The sequence below is a fragment of the Boleophthalmus pectinirostris genome, unplaced genomic scaffold (genome assembly GCF_026225935.1).
Source record: "Boleophthalmus pectinirostris isolate CB_2022bp ecotype Guang Dong unplaced genomic scaffold, ASM2622593v1 HiC_scaffold_2, whole genome shotgun sequence".
In the NCBI taxonomy this organism is placed as follows: Eukaryota; Metazoa; Chordata; class Actinopteri; order Gobiiformes; family Gobiidae; genus Boleophthalmus; species Boleophthalmus pectinirostris.
The window spans coordinates 984,906-1,006,879 of NW_026571152.1; the positions used below are offsets into that span (position 1 = coordinate 984,906).

Here is a 21,974-nt window from a genome sequence, read left to right on the forward strand (position 1 = left end):
ACGCTGATTGGCTTGCCCCTCTGTGTACGCTCCACTGTTAGCTCTCATGCTAAATGCTAACGTTGGGTTAGATCTGATAAAAACGTCTCACTTTGGACACAAAAGCGTCTCACTTTGGACACGTTTCACTCTATTTCTCCCTTTACTGTTGGTTCACGGCTGTCCCGATCCGTGCGCTTTAGAATGGCTCTCTACAGATGATGGATGTAGTGTCTAAGCTCGTTTCTTTCACCTTGTCCAAAGTTTTGGAGCTGTCAGGGCTCGATCACAACTGGAATGTGCTGAAAAGTAAAAGGATGGAGGAGAAAGCGCTGGAAGTCTACGGTACGTTGTTGTAATATGATGTATTTATGGACTTGTGGCAGAATGATAAGATTTTGGCCCAAATAAAGCCATCAAAATCTCTGTATTTCTGATATTGGTTTAGCAAGAACAATGAGATTACTTCCCACTATTACTTAACCACGAATCGTTCCTCAAACTGATGACCTGTTATGTTTTTTTTTGATGCTCTTAATGTCATTACTGCAATTAGAATTTTGCCCTGAAAATTGTGACAGTAAAACCAGTTGATTGATTGACAGTAAATTGACCATTTCTTACTTCCGAATGATACAGAGACACTGACAACTATGATTGATATTCGCTGAATATCTGAAAAATCTGGACAAAGCAATGTTTAAGACAAAAGGATGCCACGTCTTTTAATGGAAATGAACAGCAGGTGCACTAGAGCAGCAACAATGAGACAACCCCTATAACAGGACTGGTTTTGCATGTGGTCATTGTCAGACGCTATGCTGGTGCAGTCAATCCTGGGTTCCACTGCATGCCCCGCAATGCCCGGCCTCATGTGGCAAGAGTCTGTGGGCAAAACCTGGAGGATGAAGGGACTGATGCAATTGATTGTATTTAATATACTTCCATTAGCTAGCAGTTATTCTTCCTGGAGCCCTATGTAACATGTTTTAGGTTACAGCTGAATGGCCCTCACGATCACCTGACTTAAACCTGATAGAACACTTTTGGGACATTATGTTTGGGTCCATCAGACGCCGCCAGGTTGCTCCTCAGACTCTACAGGAGCTCAGTGATGCCCTTACACAGATCTGGGAGGACATCCCACTCCATCCGTCATGTTGTTAGGAACATGCCACGACATTGTCAAACATGCACATGAGCACATGGGGCCACACAAGACACTGAGAAACATTTTGAGTTGCAGAAATGACATTTTGGCAAAGTGGACTAGTCTGCCACATTATTATTTCACTTTGAGTTTTAGGGTGTCTATAAAATGAAGACCTCTGTAGGCTGAACATTTTATTTACATTAAGAGAGGTGGCATCCTCTTGTGCCTAATGCATTGCCCTGTCCATATTTGTATAGATATCCAATACTTTTTATTAATTTGTTTTTTTCACATTGTGATCTGATGTATTCTGATGCGTTTAAATATTCCTTAAATTTTTTTGGAGCAGTGTATATTATTGAATCGTTGCTGTTACAGTGGTGTTATTTTTCATCATTCTTTAACCTAAATCCACTTGCACAAAAACACATCCACAGTGGTAGGGATTGTGCTGCTAACCTTCAGGTCTCTGGGACCTCTTGAGCAGAGAACAGAATGCAAGTTACTCAACAACACAAACCTCTTTGCCACTTTAACGTTCTGACAATAACTCAAAGTCATTTTTTTCTCCTCTCAGATGTGATCCGTTCCATTAGGGACCCAGAGAAGCCGAACACCCTGGAAGAGCTTGAGGTGGTGACTGAGAAGTGTGTGGAGGTCCAGGAGATCGGGGATGAAGAGTACCTCATCATCATCAGATTCTCCCCAACGGTGCCTCACTGCTCGCTGGCAACTCTCATTGGTATGTTTCTACCCTTTATGAGCCATTATTTCACACAGTCTACATTTTAAACCCATCTAGGATTAGACTGTTAAACCAACAAGGTCACATACATTTACACATACATACAGAAGGTACAAAAACTGCAAGGTGAATAATAATAATAATCACAATCATAATAATAATAACCATCACTGACCACAACCATCACTGATGCTCACACCACACTGAAAAAAAAAGGTTGCTGGATTTGCATAAAAAAGTTCTGGAAAGCGGTTGCGTGCAAAAAAATTATGTTTAGGCTTTGAAACTTATTTCGATCCCCTTACATTAACTCTAATTTCAAATAAAACACCACAAACATGTTTTAACAATGACTACATTCTAGTCCAGAGAAGCACATAAAATCTTTGAAAAGTCTCACCTCCAGATCAGCTCTCATAATCCTCCTGCTCCACACTGCATGTTCTCTGCTCCTGTAACTGTCCTGTGTCCTGTTACATTTGAATTTTCCCTCCAAATGTTTTGGGGAGAAGAATTCCAGAGGGAGGAGCCTCACCAGAGATTATAATAAAGTCATGCTTCCTCAACCTGATTAAAACCTGCAGGTCTCACATCGACCACAATCAAGTGACCTTTGTAAGATTTAAACATGCTGGACAGAGATATGTAAAAAAGTTATGTTATTGTTGTCAAATTAGTTTTTGCAATTTGAGCAACCCCTCTCAGACCATTTTTTCAGTGCACATTCATTCTAGACAATGTGGGTGAAATGTCTTGTTTAAGGACACAATGTCAAAATTTTTCCACTGGCGACTCACTGCTAGGTGAGAGGTCTCCCATCCAAGTACAAACCAGGCCCAGCCCTGATGAGCTTCAGAGATCTGACAACAAGGAGGTTTGGCCACAGATACAACAATCCAATCAAAACCCAAAAACATGTTACACAGGTCTCCAGAACAGTTCATAGTCAAGGCCAGTTAAATACAATCAATCAATGAATCTGCCCAGGGACGACAGGTGGAAATTAGCACTGATGCTACAACCAGATGTGCAATACATCTCTCCTGTTAAGGTTAATGCAAAAATTTTGCGCTGTCCCTGTCTCAAATAAATAAAATAAATAAATAAAAAGATACAGTAATACACCTGTGAAACAGCAATTGCAATTAAAGGTTCATCATGTAACTTTTCAAATGTTGACTCCAGGAAGGTGTTATTTCTCCACCCAGAACTGTATTTCGATGTTCCATGAAGCTACAGTGCTGTGGTCACGGTGTTCACCATATGAACCATGTAAAGTGACGAGTGCTGGTTTAATAATATAGCAACAGTGTTATGGCCTCACTGTTGTCTTAGTCAATTCAGGGCAAACGTGCCTGAACTGCCTAACCATTCATATAATACACCACTAACCATTCATATAATACACCACTAACCATTCATATAATACACCACTAACCATTCATATAATACACCACTAACCATTCATATAATACACCACTAACCATTCATATAATACACCACTAACCATTCATATAATACACCACTAACCATTCATATAATACATTATTCATATAATACACCACTAACCATTCATATAATACACCACTAACCATTCATATAATACACCACTAACCATTCATATAATACACCACTAACCATTCATATAATACACCACTAACCATTCATATTAATACACCACTAACCATTCATATAATACACCACTAACTATTCATTAATACTCCACTAACCATTCATTAATACTCCACTAACTATTCATTTAATACACCACTAACTATTCATATAATACACCACTAACCATTCATTAATACTCCACTAACTATTCATTAATACTCCACTAACCATTCATTAATACTCCACTATCCATTCATTAATACACCACTAACTATTCATATAATACACCACTAACTATTCATTAATACTCCACTAACCATTCATTAATACTCCACTAACTATTCATTAATACTCCACTAACCATTCATTAATACACCACTAACCATTCATTAATACTCCACTAACTATTCATTAATACTCCACTAACCATTCATTAATACTCCACTAACCATTCATTAATACACCACTAACTATTCATATAATACACCACTAACCATTCATTAATAAACCACTAACTATTCATTAATACTCCACTAACCATTCATTAATACTCCACTAACTATTCATTAATACTCCACTAACTATTCATTAATACTCCACTAACTATTCATTAATACTCCACTAACTATTCAATAATACTCCACTAACCATTCATTAATACACCACTAACTATTCATTTAATACTCCACTAACCATTCATTAATACTCCACTAACTATTCATTAATACTCCACTAACTATTCATTAATACTCCACTAACTATTCATATAATACTCCACTAACCATTCATTAATAAACCACTAACTATTCATTAATACACCACTAACTATTCATTAATACTCCACTAACCATTCATTAATACTCCACTAACTATTCATTAATACTCCACTAACTATTCATTAATACTCCACTAACTATTCATATAATACACCACTAACCATTCATTAATAAACCACTAACTATTCATTAATACTCCACTAACTATTCATTAATACTCCACTAACCTATTCATTAATACTCCACTAACTATTCATTAATACTCCACTAACCATTCATTAATACACCACTAACCAACACAACATGGTTTTGTGGGATGTCATTGAGGGGCAATGCAAATATCAATATGAAGAGGTCTTGAAATGCGAATAACTGAAGCAGACAGACACTAAAGTGCACTAAGTGTTGCAGCTGCAACATTTTCACTGTGCGTCTTAGTCTCAGTCAGGTCTCAGTGCAGTTCAACAGGAGGACTGATCAGGGAGGGTGAGCAGATCTTGTGTCAGGGCAGAGGAGAGGAAGAGCTGAAAGTGTCTCTCCTCTGTGTCCTGCAGCATCACAGCAGGGGAGCGCCAGGTGAACACAACAGGAAAGGCCTCACATTTACTCCGCTCTGGTGCTCCTGTTGATGAAATGGTCCATTCCCTCAAAGTGTTTCCTCTGGATGATCTTCTGCCACATATGGTGTAAAAGCCTGTATCATCTCAAATGTATATATACTCCAAATGTACATGTACTCCTTCACCAGCGCATTTCACAAAATCCAACAGTTAGTCTGTTAGCCAGGTAGCCACAAAAGCAGCCAGCCGCTCCTTTAAAAAATGGAACCAAAATACAGTTTTTAACATTACATTACAACACTTCCCTTCTTGCCAAAGCCTGGTCTGGTCTGATCTCAGAAGCTCAGCAGTGTCAGGCTTGGGTCCTACTTGGATGGGAGACCACCTGGAACACCAGGAGCCACGGTGGAGCATCAGTGGCCAAAACTGTTGTGGTGTCTACAGGCAGGACACTTCAGCCATATTGTCTCTTATGAATATGATGTGTGTGAGTGTTGGTGGTGGTGGGAGGGGCTGATGGAGCAGATTGGCAGCCTCGCTTCTGTCAGTCTGCCCCAGGGCAGCTGTGACTACAATAGTATCTTACCACTACCAATCGTTCATGAATAATTAATTAACAAATTTTTAAGGATTTGTTAATAGATTATTAATTAATTATTGAGCAATCACAAAATCTGAAAACTGCAGTGAGTCAACCGTTACAATGGTCGACTGTCACAGCTGAAGAAGCCCACCCCCTCACAAACGTCCTAAACTTGTCCTGACATTACACGACATGACGTCCCTTTGCAGACATTCACTTAATACATGTGTCACTTACAATTTATATCTTAATAATAATTTCATTGCATTTCATTTTGTGCTTTATTCACTTTATCCAATCAGGTTTGATCTCATCGCTTCTGAAGTGTTTTTATCGTCTTGATCTTGGCAGCTTTTGTGACGCCTCTGCTTTGCCTTCACTCCTTTTATTCTTTATGGATAAAAATGAGATTTGCTTAAAATGATATCCAATTATGTCTTATTCTATTTCACTCTGAGCTGAATAAAGTTTGTTACCTCAGATCCAAGGTCACTTCCAAAAGGCTTAGCAATCAGTTCATGAAGTTTCTGTAAAGTCACTTTGCTTCTATTTAAATTTATGTTAATGTGTTGATATGAAAAATGCATAGAATTATCCCTAAACCCAAACATCTCAAAGGACGCTGTTGTCGGACACTTGAAAAAGACGTTTTTGCTTCAGAGTAAATAAGAGTGACTGAACTGTTTACTCACTGATAGTTAGGAACAGAAGGTTGTAATAACTCTTAAAGTGTTCAGTGAAACATAATGGGACCAAACTGACTGTAAATTCAGGCTAATTTGGCTTTTGGCACTGGCAATGAGAAAAATGCATCTTCCCCTTAATTACAAGTATCTGCAAGCATAGTTCTTCTCTGAAAACTGATATAAACAACTTGGTCTCTAATGACCGTGATTACAAAATAGCCATTGTTCTCTGTTCCTTGGTTCATTAAGTAGTTCTTGTATCATTTTCTCTTCTAAAAGGCACAGACGAGGCTGTGTAGGGCTAGGCAGGTAGGATTTACTTTGTACTTTCTCCCAGCAATTAAAATGACTCAAAGTGAATTCAATTAGCGGAAATTCCATTTACAAGCAAGGCAAAGCAAGTTACAGAATGTTCTCTAAAGTGATTTCCTCTCATCTTTTTATGTCTTCCTTATGGACCTGTAGTCGACTGGCGAAATTCTTGTTGGACTAAAGACGTGCTGCTGATCGATTAGTTGATAAAAAAGGAAGCGTGGCAAAATATCTCAAATCTATTCTGAATCTCTGTGTATCTGACCCAAACTGCACTCACAAGCTTACACCTGCAGGTAAAAGGAAACAAAAAAATACTGTTTATGTATGAGGAAAGTATGAGGAAACAATGTATTTGTATAAAGACAGATTATAAAACTATGAGTTCAATCTCCCTTTTTACATTTAATTATAAAAAAAATAAATACATAAATAAATCAACCATGCTTCTGCTAACTCACTCACTTCTTGGTGCTGTTGTCCGATATACGTCCTTGTCATCTAGATAAAATAATCAGTCAACTGCTGCTTCTATTCCAAGCTCCTCCTGTGCGCTCAGTAGAGCTGCTGCTCCTCCACATGGAGAGGAGGCATCTCGAACAGATCAGCATCTGTTCCAGATGCCTCCTGGACACCCCTGAAGGAGGTGTTCATGTCCCACCTGGAGGAGGCCCCAGGGAAGACCCAGGACACTGAGGGACTGTCTCTATTCTGACCTAAGGATCCTTGGGTTGTGGTCCACTCCACCAAATAATTGACTAAATGACTGATGGTTTACAGCCCTAATTCCTAACACAGTTTTTTCCTCTTTTGCAGGTTTGTGTTTACAAGTGAAACTGCAGAGATGTCTCCCATTTAAGCACAAGGTCAGAATGATACAACCTGCACAAAAGAACTGATAATATAACTGCTTTTACAGGACTATGTGGAGAATACTAAAAGAAAGTCACATACAGGTGCTTTTTTCAACCAGGATTCCTCATATGTGTAGTGTTAACCAGGCATTTTCTGTATATATTTATTCTAAGTAAGCCTATTCATGTGTGCCTTCTGCTCTTAGCCCTTCCTCTTGAATAACCTTTGACCTCAGAAAGCAGAAGTGCACAAACACTGATAATTGGCTCATTGAGTGCAGACACTGGAGGCATGTTTGTTACATGCCTCTCCTCTTCCTCTGTTTCAAATCTATACAAGTTTAATGCACAATATCACCCTAACAGTCAAAGCTTCACTAATCAAGGCTCTGTTGGTGCAGTTGGTTAGTGTGCACCCACATACCACAGTGTTGCTGGTTCAGAATTATGCGTTTCTCGAGACAAAACATTTACAGTCATGTATTACATGTATTTACAGTCAACTAGACACAATAGAGGATTTAACTTTAAAATGTTTTAGCTGAAAGATTGGGAATATCATGGTGATGTTATTTAAATAGCAAATGTCCCCAGGAGGAGTAGCTGATGCAGTGTGCTGTAGATGCTAATGCAAACTCTAACCCTGGGAATCAAAATAAACTAAACAATTCTATTGTCAAATTTGAGAACATTTTGAAATGAACCCGACTGAGATTTGGGTAAAGCCACTAAACTGTTCACAAGTAAGAGTCCTGTTACATTAAAATAGTATTTCTAGTGTTAAGTTGGAGTTAATTAATCACAATAATTGTTTATTACTCTGCTATTAAAAACATGTGACCATTTTGTGTAAAATGATTATGGGCTATACAGACTTTAGGCCATGTCAGAAAGTTCTAACGGTGTATGGTGTTTTGTTTTGTGTTTTGTTTCATTCACACATTTGACAAACACTTTATTATTCATTTGTCTACATCTCCAAAGCCCAAAATACCTCGTGATGTCATGTTGTGGTAGTTTTCAAGTTAATCACGACCTTTTCCCAGGACTGAAATCTCCTAAATGATTCTAGTGAAGGTGAGCACTTTCTGCTATTACCACATGACATCACAAGGTGGAACAGAGCCGTTTCTGTTTGAGCGAAGAACTAAGAACTCAAATCTACAGGGTGTGTGAATAAAACAAAACACAACTCCAGGTCTGTTTGTGATGAGGAAACTACTACATTATAACATTGGTTAGAAAATGGCGTCAAATGGGCCTTTCAAAAATGCATAAAAAATATTTGTTAGTTGCAGCTCTTAAGGTGTAGTAGTTATCCTAGTAATTGTTCAGAGCAAAAGTATTTTGGTGAGCATAAGCATGAAGTAACTGTTTTGTTGTGTGTAAACAGAGTCAGTGTACACAGTAGTGCTGGGAATCTCCACACTCTTACCCCGTTCAGATCTGTTCAGACATGCGTTGACAACACAACACAATACGACACAATACGACACAATACGACACAATACGACACAATACGACACAATACGACACAATACGACACAATACGACACAATACGACACAATACGACACAATACGACACAATAGAGGCTTTGCACCGTCACGTGACCCCTATAGCAACGGTACCTACGCCGCCATGACACCGGGCACGATACACCATTGACTTCAGCAGCATCGGAGAAACATGGGCAGGTTTTGTTTTGTATTTGGTTGTTCTAGACCAGGGGTGTCAAACTCATTTTGGTCCGGGGGCCGTATCCAACCTACTTTGGTCCCAAAGGGGCCGGATCAGAAAACTCATGTCATATAAACCCCAAAAATAACAATAACTTCAAATATTTGTGCAGAGAAACACAAATCTATTACAGAAATCTTTTTTAATTGATGAACTCTTTCTTATTATAATATTATAATATTATGAACAACCTGAAACTTTAAGAAAAATTCAATTTCAACACAATGTTTTAACATGAACTTGTATGCAAACAGGAATAAGTCAATTTTTCTTGTAAAATCCTGCTCTCGGCTCCACTTTTCTCATGTTGGACATTTTTCTGATGAGGGTGTCACGGTCAACAGTCAAAACGATCGTCCTTTAAGAGCGTTTGGAAAGAGACAAGTCTTCATTTGTGCTGCTCTGGTGGGAGGGGCCACGTACAGAGACACTGGAGACGCTGCTATGCTAAGTGACGCAGAAAATTACCAATATTTTAATAGAAAATATAATTACAATATTTTAGTAGAAAATCACCCAAGGGCCACATTAAAGGTCTCGGAGGGCCGGATCTGGCCCCCGGACCTTATGTTTGACACCTGTGTTCTAGACGCTCTTAACGGGATAAAATGAATCGTTTCTTCACTGTTCCTCTGGAAATGACTCATCAGGAGCTCAAACAAGGGAATTATCGAAAAAAAGACGGGAATTATGACTAGCAAAAATAAACCACGAAGAGATTTCCTATTGTACCATCAAGACACCTGAAGTTTCATCAAGGTATTTGCTATTTAAATAGTTTCATAGTTTATTTAATGAAAGAAGCACATTTACTGAACAAAAATTTCATTAATTTATCCAGGAAAACCCGCACTAGTTTACGATTCAACGAACCCACATTGGGCTCCTATGATCAACATGACGCATGAGTCGAAGAGTCTGTGAGCCAAACTTCGAAAGAATCGGCCATGAAAAGATCCTCGTGAACGTTAGAAAGATCCGCTCGCAAAAAGCAATTAATTCTAGAAGACATAGTTGTGGTTAAGCAAGGCAATGAAGAAAACATGGGTCCTACGACGAGTGACATGTTTATATGTGCACTGGAAGATACAGTTTCTACTGCCACTCACTCTGCAAATGTTTTCTTTTTAAATTTTAGTTTAGTAAATGTGCTTCTCTCATTAAATAAACTATGAAACAATTTAAATAGCAAATACCTTGATGAAACTTCAGGTGTCTTGATGGTACCATAGGAAATCTCTTCGTGGTTTATGTTCTCTAGCCATAATTCCCGTTTTTTTTCGATAATTCCCTTGTTTGAGCTCCTGATGAGTCATTTCCAGAGGAACAGTGAAGAAACGATTAGTTTTATCCCGTTAAGAGCGTCTAGAACAAACAAATACACAACAAAACCTGCCAATCAAGTCAATGACATATCGTGCCTGGTGTCATGGGGGCGTAGGTACCGTTGCTATAGGGGTCACATGATGGTGCAAAGCCTCTATTCAACACAATACAACACAATACAACACAATACAACACAATGCAATACAACGCAACACAACGCAAGACGACGCGACACGACACGACACGAACTACATAGTGGGGAAACATTACATTACATGAAGAAATAAATGTTAGCACTTTTAAATCTTAGTTCTTTGGGTTCTTTGGATCAAGGCATTTTAAAAGAAAAAGTAGCATATTTACAGTTTTATTAGCCTCCACAAATATTGCAGTAAATATCGTACTGTGAGATATATATCGTGAAAATATCGTACCGAGACATTTGGATATCGTTACATCAATACTGTGTACTAGGAGGGGGGCTATCACTCTAATCTGTTGTATAGGGGTATGCATAAATATCAAAGTATCAATATATCGTATCATTTAATGTGATGATACAGTATCGATATCATGGACTGCTGTATCGATATATGACCAAGAGTATGTTTTGTTATATTTTACTCAATTATTTTGTTACAGCGCTACAGTTTTTTTGCTTGTTTAGAGGAGGGAAACTTGTTTATGCAGCATATTTAACATTTTCACTGTTTTGATGAGTAAAATGTTTGGGTTTCATTTTCACTTTGCACAAGAAGTGGTTTAACAAAGACTTTTAGTATCACAGACCTGATTTAGCCTTTATTTTTTATTAAACCGTATCAAATCGATTTGAAATATATCGTATCGAACCTAAAGTGCACTGTTTTGAGATATGTATCATATCGAGGTCTGTGTATCGAGGTATGTATCGTATCGGCAACTTCTTAACGATACCCAGCCCTTCTGTTGTATCATATGAAGAAATGTGCAGAGGAAGATCCAAGGAGAAACGGGTCTGTCATCTGAACACATTTGACACAACTATTTAATCTTACTGACAATTTCACACTAAATTGAAGACCTAAAATGTCACAATAAGTCTGAAGTATTATCATCTCAAATGAACCATATTGTAAAAAAATTAGCTGCTTGGGGCGCAAAAAGAAAATGTGTGTAATCTTTCAAAGCGATACACAGTAAAGCCAAATGTGTATTAAATCTGGCCTGTTCTTCAAAAGGGGCTTTGAACCGTTTATAGTTCTAGTTGGTTCCCTTCTCATTGGCCATCAGTAGTTGTATGTGGAGTGATTTGTGCGTGTTTGAGCAATTACTTATTTTCAAGACGCCATTTTTCAGATCTACCCCCGTGTTCACAGCCACCAGTACGCTCTAGGCATGGAGCCATATTAAAATTTGGTGTCACGATTATTATAGCCAAAATAATTGTGATTAACAATAGATGCATCAAGAATTTCAGACTTCCGGTCATCATACAATCCATACTGAGAAGGATTTTCCGAAAAAGTGAGCATCAAACCTCCATGCTTGTTTTCCCAGTGGGATGTGTCTATTGACAAAGTCGATCTTTTCTAGTCTTTTGAAACATCACTTTTGTTTCTCGTTCTGATATTGCCATATTTTAGTTTTGGGATTCGGAGATCGTAATTGTGTGGTTGCTGGATCCTAACAGCAGAAAACGGCTCGAGAAATGTGTTTGCGAACTCCATAAATGCAAAAGGGAATCGGATGTGTGTGACTGCAAACCTCTGTTCAACCTGTTTCCCTTCCCAATGGAATTGAAAAATAGTGAAAGGTGAAGGCGATGGGCAGGATTGATCCACAGGAAGGACCAAAAAGGAAACCTTTGTCTGCCTAAGAAATCATCCCGAGTTTGCGGAGAACATTTTGTATGTGGAGCGACAACAAAACAAAATCCCGTTTGTTAAGTGAGAGGTGCAGAAGACAAACAGATTGAGCTGCACTTTATTGTTCTTATGGTTTTACAGAAACATCACGTCTTGGTCTCTTTGCAGTGGAAGGTGTTTCAGTTGGTGCCTTTGACTTTGGTGTTAACCTTGGTTACAAATTTAAAAAGTTGAGTGAGGGATCGGGATTTTGTTTTGCTGGCGCTCCACATACAAAATGTTCTCTGTAAACTCGGGATAATTTCTTAGGCAGTCAAAGGTTTCCTTTTTGGTCCTTCCCATGGATCAATCCTGCCCATCACCTTCACCTTTCACTATTTTATTATTTTTGGGAAGAGAAACAGTTTGAACAGTGGTTTGCAGTCACACACATCTGATTCACATTTGCATTTTTGGAGTTCGCAAACAAATTTCTCGAGCTGTTTTCCGTTGTTAGGATCCAACAACCACACAATTACAATGTCCGAATCCCAAAACTAAAATATGACAATATCAGAACCAGAAACAAAAGTGATATGGTTCAAAAGATTTGAAAAGATCGACTGGCGGATTGATGCTCACGTTTTCAGAAAATTCTTCCCAGTATGAAGTGCACAATGACCGTAAGTCTGAAATTCTTAATACATCTATTATATCACAATAATTATTAAAGTTGCTGACAGCTTTTATATAATTGTACGTTGATGTGATGGATAAGTATCTTTATTCTACACATTTTGCTGATACAATGGATTATCTTTGTTGGCGATTACCACGATTATATAAAATGTCCCATGAACCATTGTTGTTTTTCATTACTAAACGATATTATTGTTTATTGTCCCATGCCTAGTACACATCCACTGCTCTGTACTTGCATCATTCTCCAATTTTATTTTCTTAACTGGTGAAACACATAGGATTCTGCAGCTTTGCGTCATTTTGGTACAAATTAAGAAAAAAATCTGCTATCTGCTACTCACTGGTACCACAGTTTTCTAACGCAGACGTCAGCGCTGTTTTAGATGAATACTGTGATTTAAAATGTACACATTGTAACATAATGAGCACAATATGAATTCTTTAATAATACATTGTTTTTATGTAGAACCTTTCAAGACACTCAAAGTGCTTTATGGTACAATACACATTCACTCCATGTGTGATAGTGGGAGTGTACTGTTGTAGCCACAGCTGCCCTGGGGTAGACTGGGGGTATGAAGCTGCCAGTGTTACACCATCGTCCCCTCTGACCACCACCAACACACACACACACACACATACACACATACACACACACGCACGCACACACACACACACACACACACACACCACATTAATAGTACAGTGCTTCATTTGATAGTTTATTCACTTTTTGTTTGTTACTTGAATATCATCTCATGTGTTTTAACCAACTGTTGATGAATTTCTCTTGTATTGTGCACATTTCATTGACTTTCCAACAATGTGATTAAGAGATTTCTTTCTGCCATAATTTTAAAATTATAGATAAGATAATCATTTAAAACAAAACTCTTTAATGACCAATTCATCTGTCCCTTCCAGAACAATTGAATGTGCAAAAATAATTCCCCTTTATTCCCTCAGTATCTGAAATCTGCTCCAGACCACACGCTGACACACAAATGGCAGTACACATTTCCATTTAGAACTTCCAAGCTGTTCATCAACAACTGAAAATGATTTGACCACAATTCAATTAAAATTCTATTCATTACACAGCTCTGTGATTTACAATGAAGCAACTAAAGCACCAAATCCCATTCTGCGGCATAACTCTCTCACTGTATTAGCATCTGTTACCTCCAGTCGCTGCACACACACAGTGTGCTGCTGATGGACTCTTTATACAGAGAAGAATACACTCCCATTTGGAAAGTGAGAAGTCGTTCTGGGACAAACGTGCAGTGAAAAAGCCCACAGGGCACTTTTTCCTTTTGTTTATGTGACGTCACTGGACCCTCTGAGGAAGCTAATTAGTTTATGAGTCTGGGGGTCCGTGTCCCACTGAGACCAAAGCAGATCTCTGTAGTTTTCTTCTGAAGGTCATTTGCTGCTGTAACTTGATTTGCACAATGAACAGTTTTAACATAAACACTTGTGCTTCACTAAATAGCTGCTGTTTTGAAGTGATCTGCTGTTCTTGGAAATACTTGTTTTCAAAAAAGACCCAGCTTTTCCTGCTGTTAATCCTCTATTGTCCTCCAGGGGGCAGATGCAGAGATAATGACTTCCATTTTGTTTTATTTACTTGTTCTCACTTTTTAGTATAATTTCCCAATTTGAGTCACAGCCGAATTTGCGTCAGTCGTGCTAGTCGTGACTTTATTTTCATTATTTTACTCATCAGAAACAGTTAAAGTTAATTAAGTTAAGTAGAGTTCACAAAGAGTTTTATAATGTTTATTTTCAGAAAAACACTTCTAAAACTCTGTATCACTGGAATCACAGTACCTGAAATCTGCTGCCTCCATATTTCCTGCACTCATCTGTTTAGCATTTCATTGTGGTGTTAGCGCGAATGTTGGGCTCAGATTTAACTTAAACTTGTTTAAAGATCTGTGTATGTTCTGAAATATGACTCTTGTATTAGTTTGCATTTCAGAATTCAGTCTGAATAATTATTTGGGGTGCGGTTGAAATGTGATCTTTGAATAGACTCTTATTATTAAAACATAAACCACAACTTGAATCACAATACTTACCAGAAAACGTCCAGTTAGATTTTTTTCCAAATGGTTCAGGCCTTTTAGCCTCTTAAGCATAGCGTTGTGAATATCAACATACTGCACTACAACATTCAGCTATTGGTATTTTCGGAACTGTTTCACTACACCTGAGGAGCCCCTGAAGTGTGGAAGTGTGGAGGATTTGCTGTGAGATGATGTGAGACTCGGGCGCTTTGAGGTGAGCTCCTCTGTGGACTCTGACTGTTCCTCTCATCACAGTAAACGTGAAGCTGGAGGGGGCAGATGGTTCAGAGCTGCTGCGTCTCGCCTCTGGAATGAGCATCCTTATTCATATTCTCTGCGTTCACTGGACTCTGTGGATTCTTTTAACCATCAACATCAGGCTCGCATATTTTAAACAGTCCATTCCAGGCCTATCCTATATTACCCAAGACAGACTCTTGTGAACTTTAAAGCATGGTAGAACAGTGTAACTTCGTCAAAAACATACTCAGAGTTGTGTTTTGTTTCATTCACACATTTGAGTAACTTTATTTGTGAGTCGAACTACTTCTCCAAAGCTCCAAATCCTCTGTCCACCTTGTGATGTCATGAAGCGATAGTTTTCAAGTGAACAGCTGCATTTTTAAAGATTTGCAGTTCCAGGGCTGAAAGTATTCAAATGAATCTAGTGAAGGTGTTTGGAGCACAGCACTTCTTGTATTACCACATGACATCACAAGGTGGGACAAAGGGTTTTCCATTTGAGAGAAGAGCTTATCCTAAATGTGCAGGTTTATGTGTTAAACATGTGTGAATGAAACAGAACACAACTCCAGGTCTGTTTGTGATGAGGAAACTAGATCCTAACATACTGTAGATGAGAAAATAGAATAATGTTTAATGGCCTTAAATGTTAATCTTCAGCTCCATTCACACATAGTTCCAGGAAATTGCCAGAACAGTTGAACAGTGACGTCCATTCACACACATTTCATCATGAGTGAATCAAAGCTACTAACTAACTGCTATTCTGGTGGAATACAGCGTATTCTGTAGGAGCTTCATAAGTCTGCCCCATCACCAAATCTTCAACCAACAAGCTCCACAAAGAATAAACATTCTTCATGAACAATTTATCCACAGCTATCAAGAGAAGAAAGACCAAAACTTAAAGGAAACAACGAGCCACATTAGTCACACAACAAACTAAACTCATGTTATGGTCATGAATTAAACAGAAGGAACTTGTTCACTCTGACTGATTCAACAATTACAATTAAAAATCAATTTCAGTTTACATGTGAGACATGTAAACTGTGAACAGATGTAGCATTTAAACTGCACAAATCTCTCTATCTATGCAAATATCTATATCATGAAATCAATGTTTAATTTAAATTCTAGAATCAGTCTGACTTAACAAGTTATTTATTAATGAATCGCTTATTACTCACTCTTTTTTTTCATGAGTATAACGTTAGTTTTATCAGTAGTCCACTAATGCTAGTAGCTGCTGGAAAATAAGAGAGACATTTCAAAACCATTAACCGGAGTGACGTTTACCCTACATGGTTTAGTGGTTTAAGCTACATCGCGGCACTTCGGCCGATGTGAAAAGGTTAATTCTTAAACCTAATTCTGACCTTAACCTGATTGCTATTTTTTAGGGGGTTTTTTTGGTCAGAATAACATGTTTCTTTTGCTGTGGATCCTACCTGGAACATTCACATTTACAGCACTGCCACTAAGACACAGAGTCTGTTGTCTGTTTTTTGTGGGACACACTGGTGCCACTCATGCATCAGTGTGTTGTGTTGTCATCATTTTAATTTCTTCTGAAAGAAGCTTTGTTTTTTGTTTTTTTGTTTTATTTATTTTTTATTTTTTTGACCTGGCAGCTCAGGAAAACACTGAAGTCCTGTCTCCTGATGAAATGCAGAGTTTTTTGAGTTGCTCTCACACAGCAGTGCACTTGCACTTCATTTAAACTGACTTATGTAGCGTAAACATGAAATCAGCTGATAACCAAGGAAACCAAGCTCTGTATATTCTTAGTCATTTACCCAGGAAAGGGTCAGATCCAAAATGCGGGAAATCAGTTGTGGCCTCATTCACACATGACCCTGTTGTGGAAATCGCAGGATCATTCTTGGCTCAGGCTGTGTGTGTTTTATTGTTATATTTATAATGTTTTCTTGTAGCTTGGGAACTAGGCCCATATAAATAAACCCCTTACTTACTAAATTCAGTGTTTGATAAGTATTTCTTTGCACTTCTAGTTTTACGCCTGATGCCCTCCCTCTCCCAACACTCTGTAAATCCTACATAGCTACTCTCCTCCAGCTGGAGTTTGTCTTTGAAGCCCAGGTCTTTGCTCTGGTTTTTCATTAAAACTCTCAGAATATAACTTTAACACTTGTTTTTTTCTTCTTTTGCAGCTTGAAATTTACATTTCAGAGGGCACCCATTCCACAGAAGAGGACAGTAAGTCTTTAATGTGTCTCGCATTGGTCCTTTTACATAAACACAACAGCTCTCCTCACGTGCACCTTCATGTTCCTTTTCGTGACATGAAAGTGCTGGTGTTTTTGAGAGTGTAGGAGATAAAATGTGTATGGCTGCTTTGCCCAGCATATGGAGTATGGAGCAGCACATTTCATTCTGCACAACACCCTGCTCATATTAGCATCTGTTACCTCAAATAGCCTCACACAAATAGACAATCTGCTGATGGACTCTTCATAGCGACAGGAATATGATCCCATTCTCCAACTGAGCAGGTGTTTCTCTGAACCTGGGGGTTCAGAAAAACACCTTGGTCTGTCACCTGCCTGTTTCTATGGATACATCACTGCTCTGCTTGGAATGTTCCACAGTATGACATTTAACAGCTCTACCATAGATTCATTTAATTCCAGGTTCTATAGCCTAGAAAAACAATGAGCGGGGTCGCCCCTCCACAGATCTGACCTGTAACCTCTCCATGAAGAAAGAAAGGTTCTGGAGTTGTGTTTTGTTTTATTCACACATGTTTAAATCACAAACCCTGCACATTTAGCACGACTTCTTCTCATACAGGAAGTGCTCCACTGTGTTTTTAAACTCCATGCACCTGTAGAATCATTAGGACACTTTCAGCTGGTAAAGGTCAAAAGAGCTGTTGAAGAACTTGAAAACTTCTTCTTTGTCACATCACAATAATAATAATAACGGATTACTCAAACATTTGTGAATGAAACGAAGCAAGTCCAGCTCTGTTTTTGAGGAGGGAACAACATTCTAACAGGCTTCAATTTCAAAGGAGTCACTTTCATGTAATATAGGATTTTTAATAACTCAAAGTCTGGAGATATTCTGACTGAAAAGCCAACTAACGTCTGTAGTCTTTACAGAACTAAAATGGACTTGACAGCGCTGCTATAGGAACAGTAAAACACTTGTGACATTTATTTTAATGGCACAGTCCTGATCTGATTTAGCAAATGAAGTGCCACCTTCAATGACACTGAGTTGAATAATTCTTTTGTTGTAGGAAAAGATTTAAACCTTGTAACAGTGAGTACTTCCAGCCCTCCATTCTCATACATGGTACATTCTGTACCATGTCATCTTTCTGGTGTTTGTGTCCAGGGAGACGTTATTGCTTTGGAATGCCCCTCAGTATGGCATTAAACTTAACCTATCTTGTATTTACCATATTTTTCAGACTATATGGCGCATTTAAAATCATTTAATTTTCTCAAAAATGTATATAGTGCACCTTATGTATTAATTCTGTTTGTGCTTACTGACCTCAAACAGATTTTATTTGGTACACAGCACTCACAAATCTGTCAAAATGTTTTAGTATGACTTTGGTAAACTACAAAGCTGTACCAGTTAATGGATTGTCGGAGCGTTACAGCTACTGTAGTCAGACTCAGGAGCCTTGTGGAATAATACACATTCACTAAGACAGAGAGGCAACACCAGGCAAGTTACACCACCATCTGCCAATGGATCATGAATGTCTGGGCTTATTGTGAATGAGTTGAATAAAGTTTCACTTATCTCGCTGTTTTGTTTCACTTAATGCGCCTCTTAATCCAGTGTGCCTTAAGAATGAAAATAGATGAGAGAATTCAACATTATTGACATTGTGCCTTATAATAATCATTGCATTTATATTGCACCTTTCAGGATATCCAAAGCGCTTTACAGTTCATTATTCATTCACTCAACACTCAGTGGTGGTAAACTACTACTGTAGCCACAGCTGCCCTGGGGCAGACTGACAGAAGCAAGGCTGCCAATCTGTGCCATCGGTCCCTCCGACCACCATCATCACTCACACACACACACACCACTGTCATATTAGGCAATGTGGGTGAAGTGTCTTGCCTAAGGACACAACAACAGTTTTTGCCACTGGAGCCCCACTGTGGCTCCTAATTTTCCCAGTTTCTCCCATCCAAGTACTGACCAGGCCCGGACCTGCTGAGCTTCTGAGATCTGACAGGATCAGGCTTTGACAAACTGGTATGGTTTATAATCTGGTGCGCTTTTATAGTTTGAAAAATATGGTAGTCAAATACAGTATTGTTATCTCTGAAAATGCCCTTAAACTGTTTAGTCTTACAGTGCCAAGAGTCAGATCTGAGGAGAGGCGACCCCTCTGTAACCTGGTCTGCTGGTGATGTCATCTTGTTTCCTTTGCGATAGATTTAATGCCATACTGTGGAACATTCCAAGTGAAATCAAAGCACTGACATCTCCGGGGAGATGAGCAGGTCACAGAAAAATTCCATTGTGCACCTTTTAAAATGATAATAGTAATAATAATAGTAATAGTAACAGTAATAGAAGTCAAAATGGACTGTTATGAAAGTCGTGTTATAAAGTCATTACCTCCTCAGAAACAGAGCTGAAGTTGTGTTTTGTGTCACTCACACACGTTTGATAATAAATAACCAACTGATAATAAATAAAGGGTTACTCAATGCTCAAAATGCTCTGTTTCACCTTGTGATGTCATGAAGTTGTAGTTTTCAAGTTAACAGCTACATTTTACCTTTAGTTCAGTAGAGATTGGCAGTTCCTGGGCTGAAATGATCCAAAAAGTTCTAGTGAAGGTGTATGGAGTTTAAAAACACGGTGGAGGGGTATTTTCGTGTTTATTATGTTAAACATGTGAATGAAACAAAACACAACTCCAGGTTTGTGATGAGGACACAACATTAGAACATGAGATCAGAAAATGATGTAATGGAAGTGTCAGATAAGTAACACAGTTGTATTTGTGTGTTTCCAGTTAACAAACAGATCAACGATAAAGAGCGAGTGGCGGCAGCGATGGAAAACCCCAACCTCCGAGAGATCGTGGAGCAGTGTGTGACAGAACCAGACGACTGAGACTGAGCGGGAGAAAGGACAGACCAGCCCCAAACCCTACAGACTCTTTTATAACCTTTTAGACAACACAAGTGTTTCTCTAGACAGGAAATAATGCGACTACTGTTGATGTGTGTCCCTTTGCACTATAATGAATTTACATGTGATTTTTCTACACGCTCATGTGCCTGTGTCCGTTAAAGGGGCATTGTGTAACTTTTCTGGCGAAGGCTCCGTCAAATGCTTTTCTCCATAGAGATGTTATTGCTTTGTCTGGAATGTTTCACAACACATCACGAATCTCAGACTTACGATCATTGCGCAGTTCATACTTGGAAGGATTCTCTGAAAAAGTGAGCATCAAACCTCCATGTTTGTTTTCCCAGTGGGATGCGATTATTGACAAAGCCGATCTTTTCAAGTCTTTTGAACCATATCACTTTTGTTTCTGGTTCTGATATTGTCATTTTAGTTTTGGGATTCAGACATCGTCATTATGTGGTTGTTGGATCCTAACAGCAGGAAACGGCTCGAGAAATTTGTTTGCGAACTAAAATAAAATAAATGCAAAAGTGAATCAGATGTGTGTGACTCAAACCTCTGTTCAAACTGTTTCTCTTCCCAACAGAATTGAAAAATAGTAAAAGGTGAAGGTGATGGGCAGGACTGATCCACAGGAAGGACCAAAAAGGAAACATTTGTCTTGTTAGAAATCATCCTGAGTTTGCAGCGAACATTTTGTATGTGGAGCGACAACAAAACAAAATCCCGATCACTCAACATTGGTTATGAATTTAAAAAGTCAGTGCCAAAGCGAAAGGCACCAACTGTTCACCAAGAAACACCTTCCACTTGCAAAGAGACCAAGACTTAATATTGCTGCACAAGAACAAGAAAGTGCAGCTCAGTCTGTTTGTCTTCTGCACCTCTCACTTAACAAACTGGATCCTGCTTTGATGGCTCCACATACAAAATGTTCACTGCAAACTCGGGATTATTTAGACAGTCAAAGGTTTCTTTTTTGGTCCTTCCTGTGGATCAATCCTGCCCATCACCTTCACCTTTCACTATTTTTCAATTCCGTTGGGAAGAGAAACAGTTTGAACAGAGGTTTGCAGTCACACACATCTGATTCACTTTTGTATTTATGGAGTTTACAAACACATTTCTCGAGCCGTTTTCCGTTGTTAGGATCCAACAACCACACAATTAACGATATCTGAATCACAAAACTAAAATATGACAATATCAGAACCAGAAACAAAAGTGATATGGTTCAAAAGACTTGAAAAGATCGACTTTGTCAATAGACACATCCCACTGGGAAAACAAACATGGCAGTTTGATGTTTACAATCATTCCCAGTATGCATTGCACAATGACCGGAAGTCTAAGATTCTTGATGTGTCTATTAAACCTTTCTCTCTTCAAACCAAACCAAGTTCCAGGTCAGATCTGTGGAGAGGCGACCCCGCTCACAGTCAGAATATCTGTTTTCTTGCTATTTTTGAGCTATGAAACAAGGTGTGATTAAATAAATGTAAGGTTGAGCTGTTTAATGTCACACTGCGGAACATTCCGGGCACGGCAATAGCATCTCTGTAGGAACAAGCAACCAAAAAAGTTACATAGTGCACCTTTAAGTAGAATAATAGTGGAAATATGTTGTGAGTCAAATCAAATGGATGCAGTACAAAT

At 38.6% G+C, this 21,974-nt stretch overlaps 1 protein-coding gene across 1 annotated transcript; it reads left to right on the plus strand.

Annotated features, from left to right (window-relative positions):
• Positions 1-4: 4 nt before the first annotated feature.
• ciao2a (cytosolic iron-sulfur assembly component 2A) lies at positions 5-20,741 on the plus strand. The gene is made up of 5 exons (XM_020919149.2): positions 5-324; positions 1,710-1,874; positions 7,225-7,274; positions 17,345-17,390; positions 20,197-20,741. The coding sequence occupies exons 1-5, from the start codon at positions 198-200 to the stop codon at positions 20,295-20,297; spliced, it is 489 nt and encodes a 162-aa protein (XP_020774808.1). The 5' UTR covers positions 5-197; the 3' UTR covers positions 20,298-20,741.
• The last annotated feature ends 1,233 nt before the right edge of the window (positions 20,742-21,974 follow it).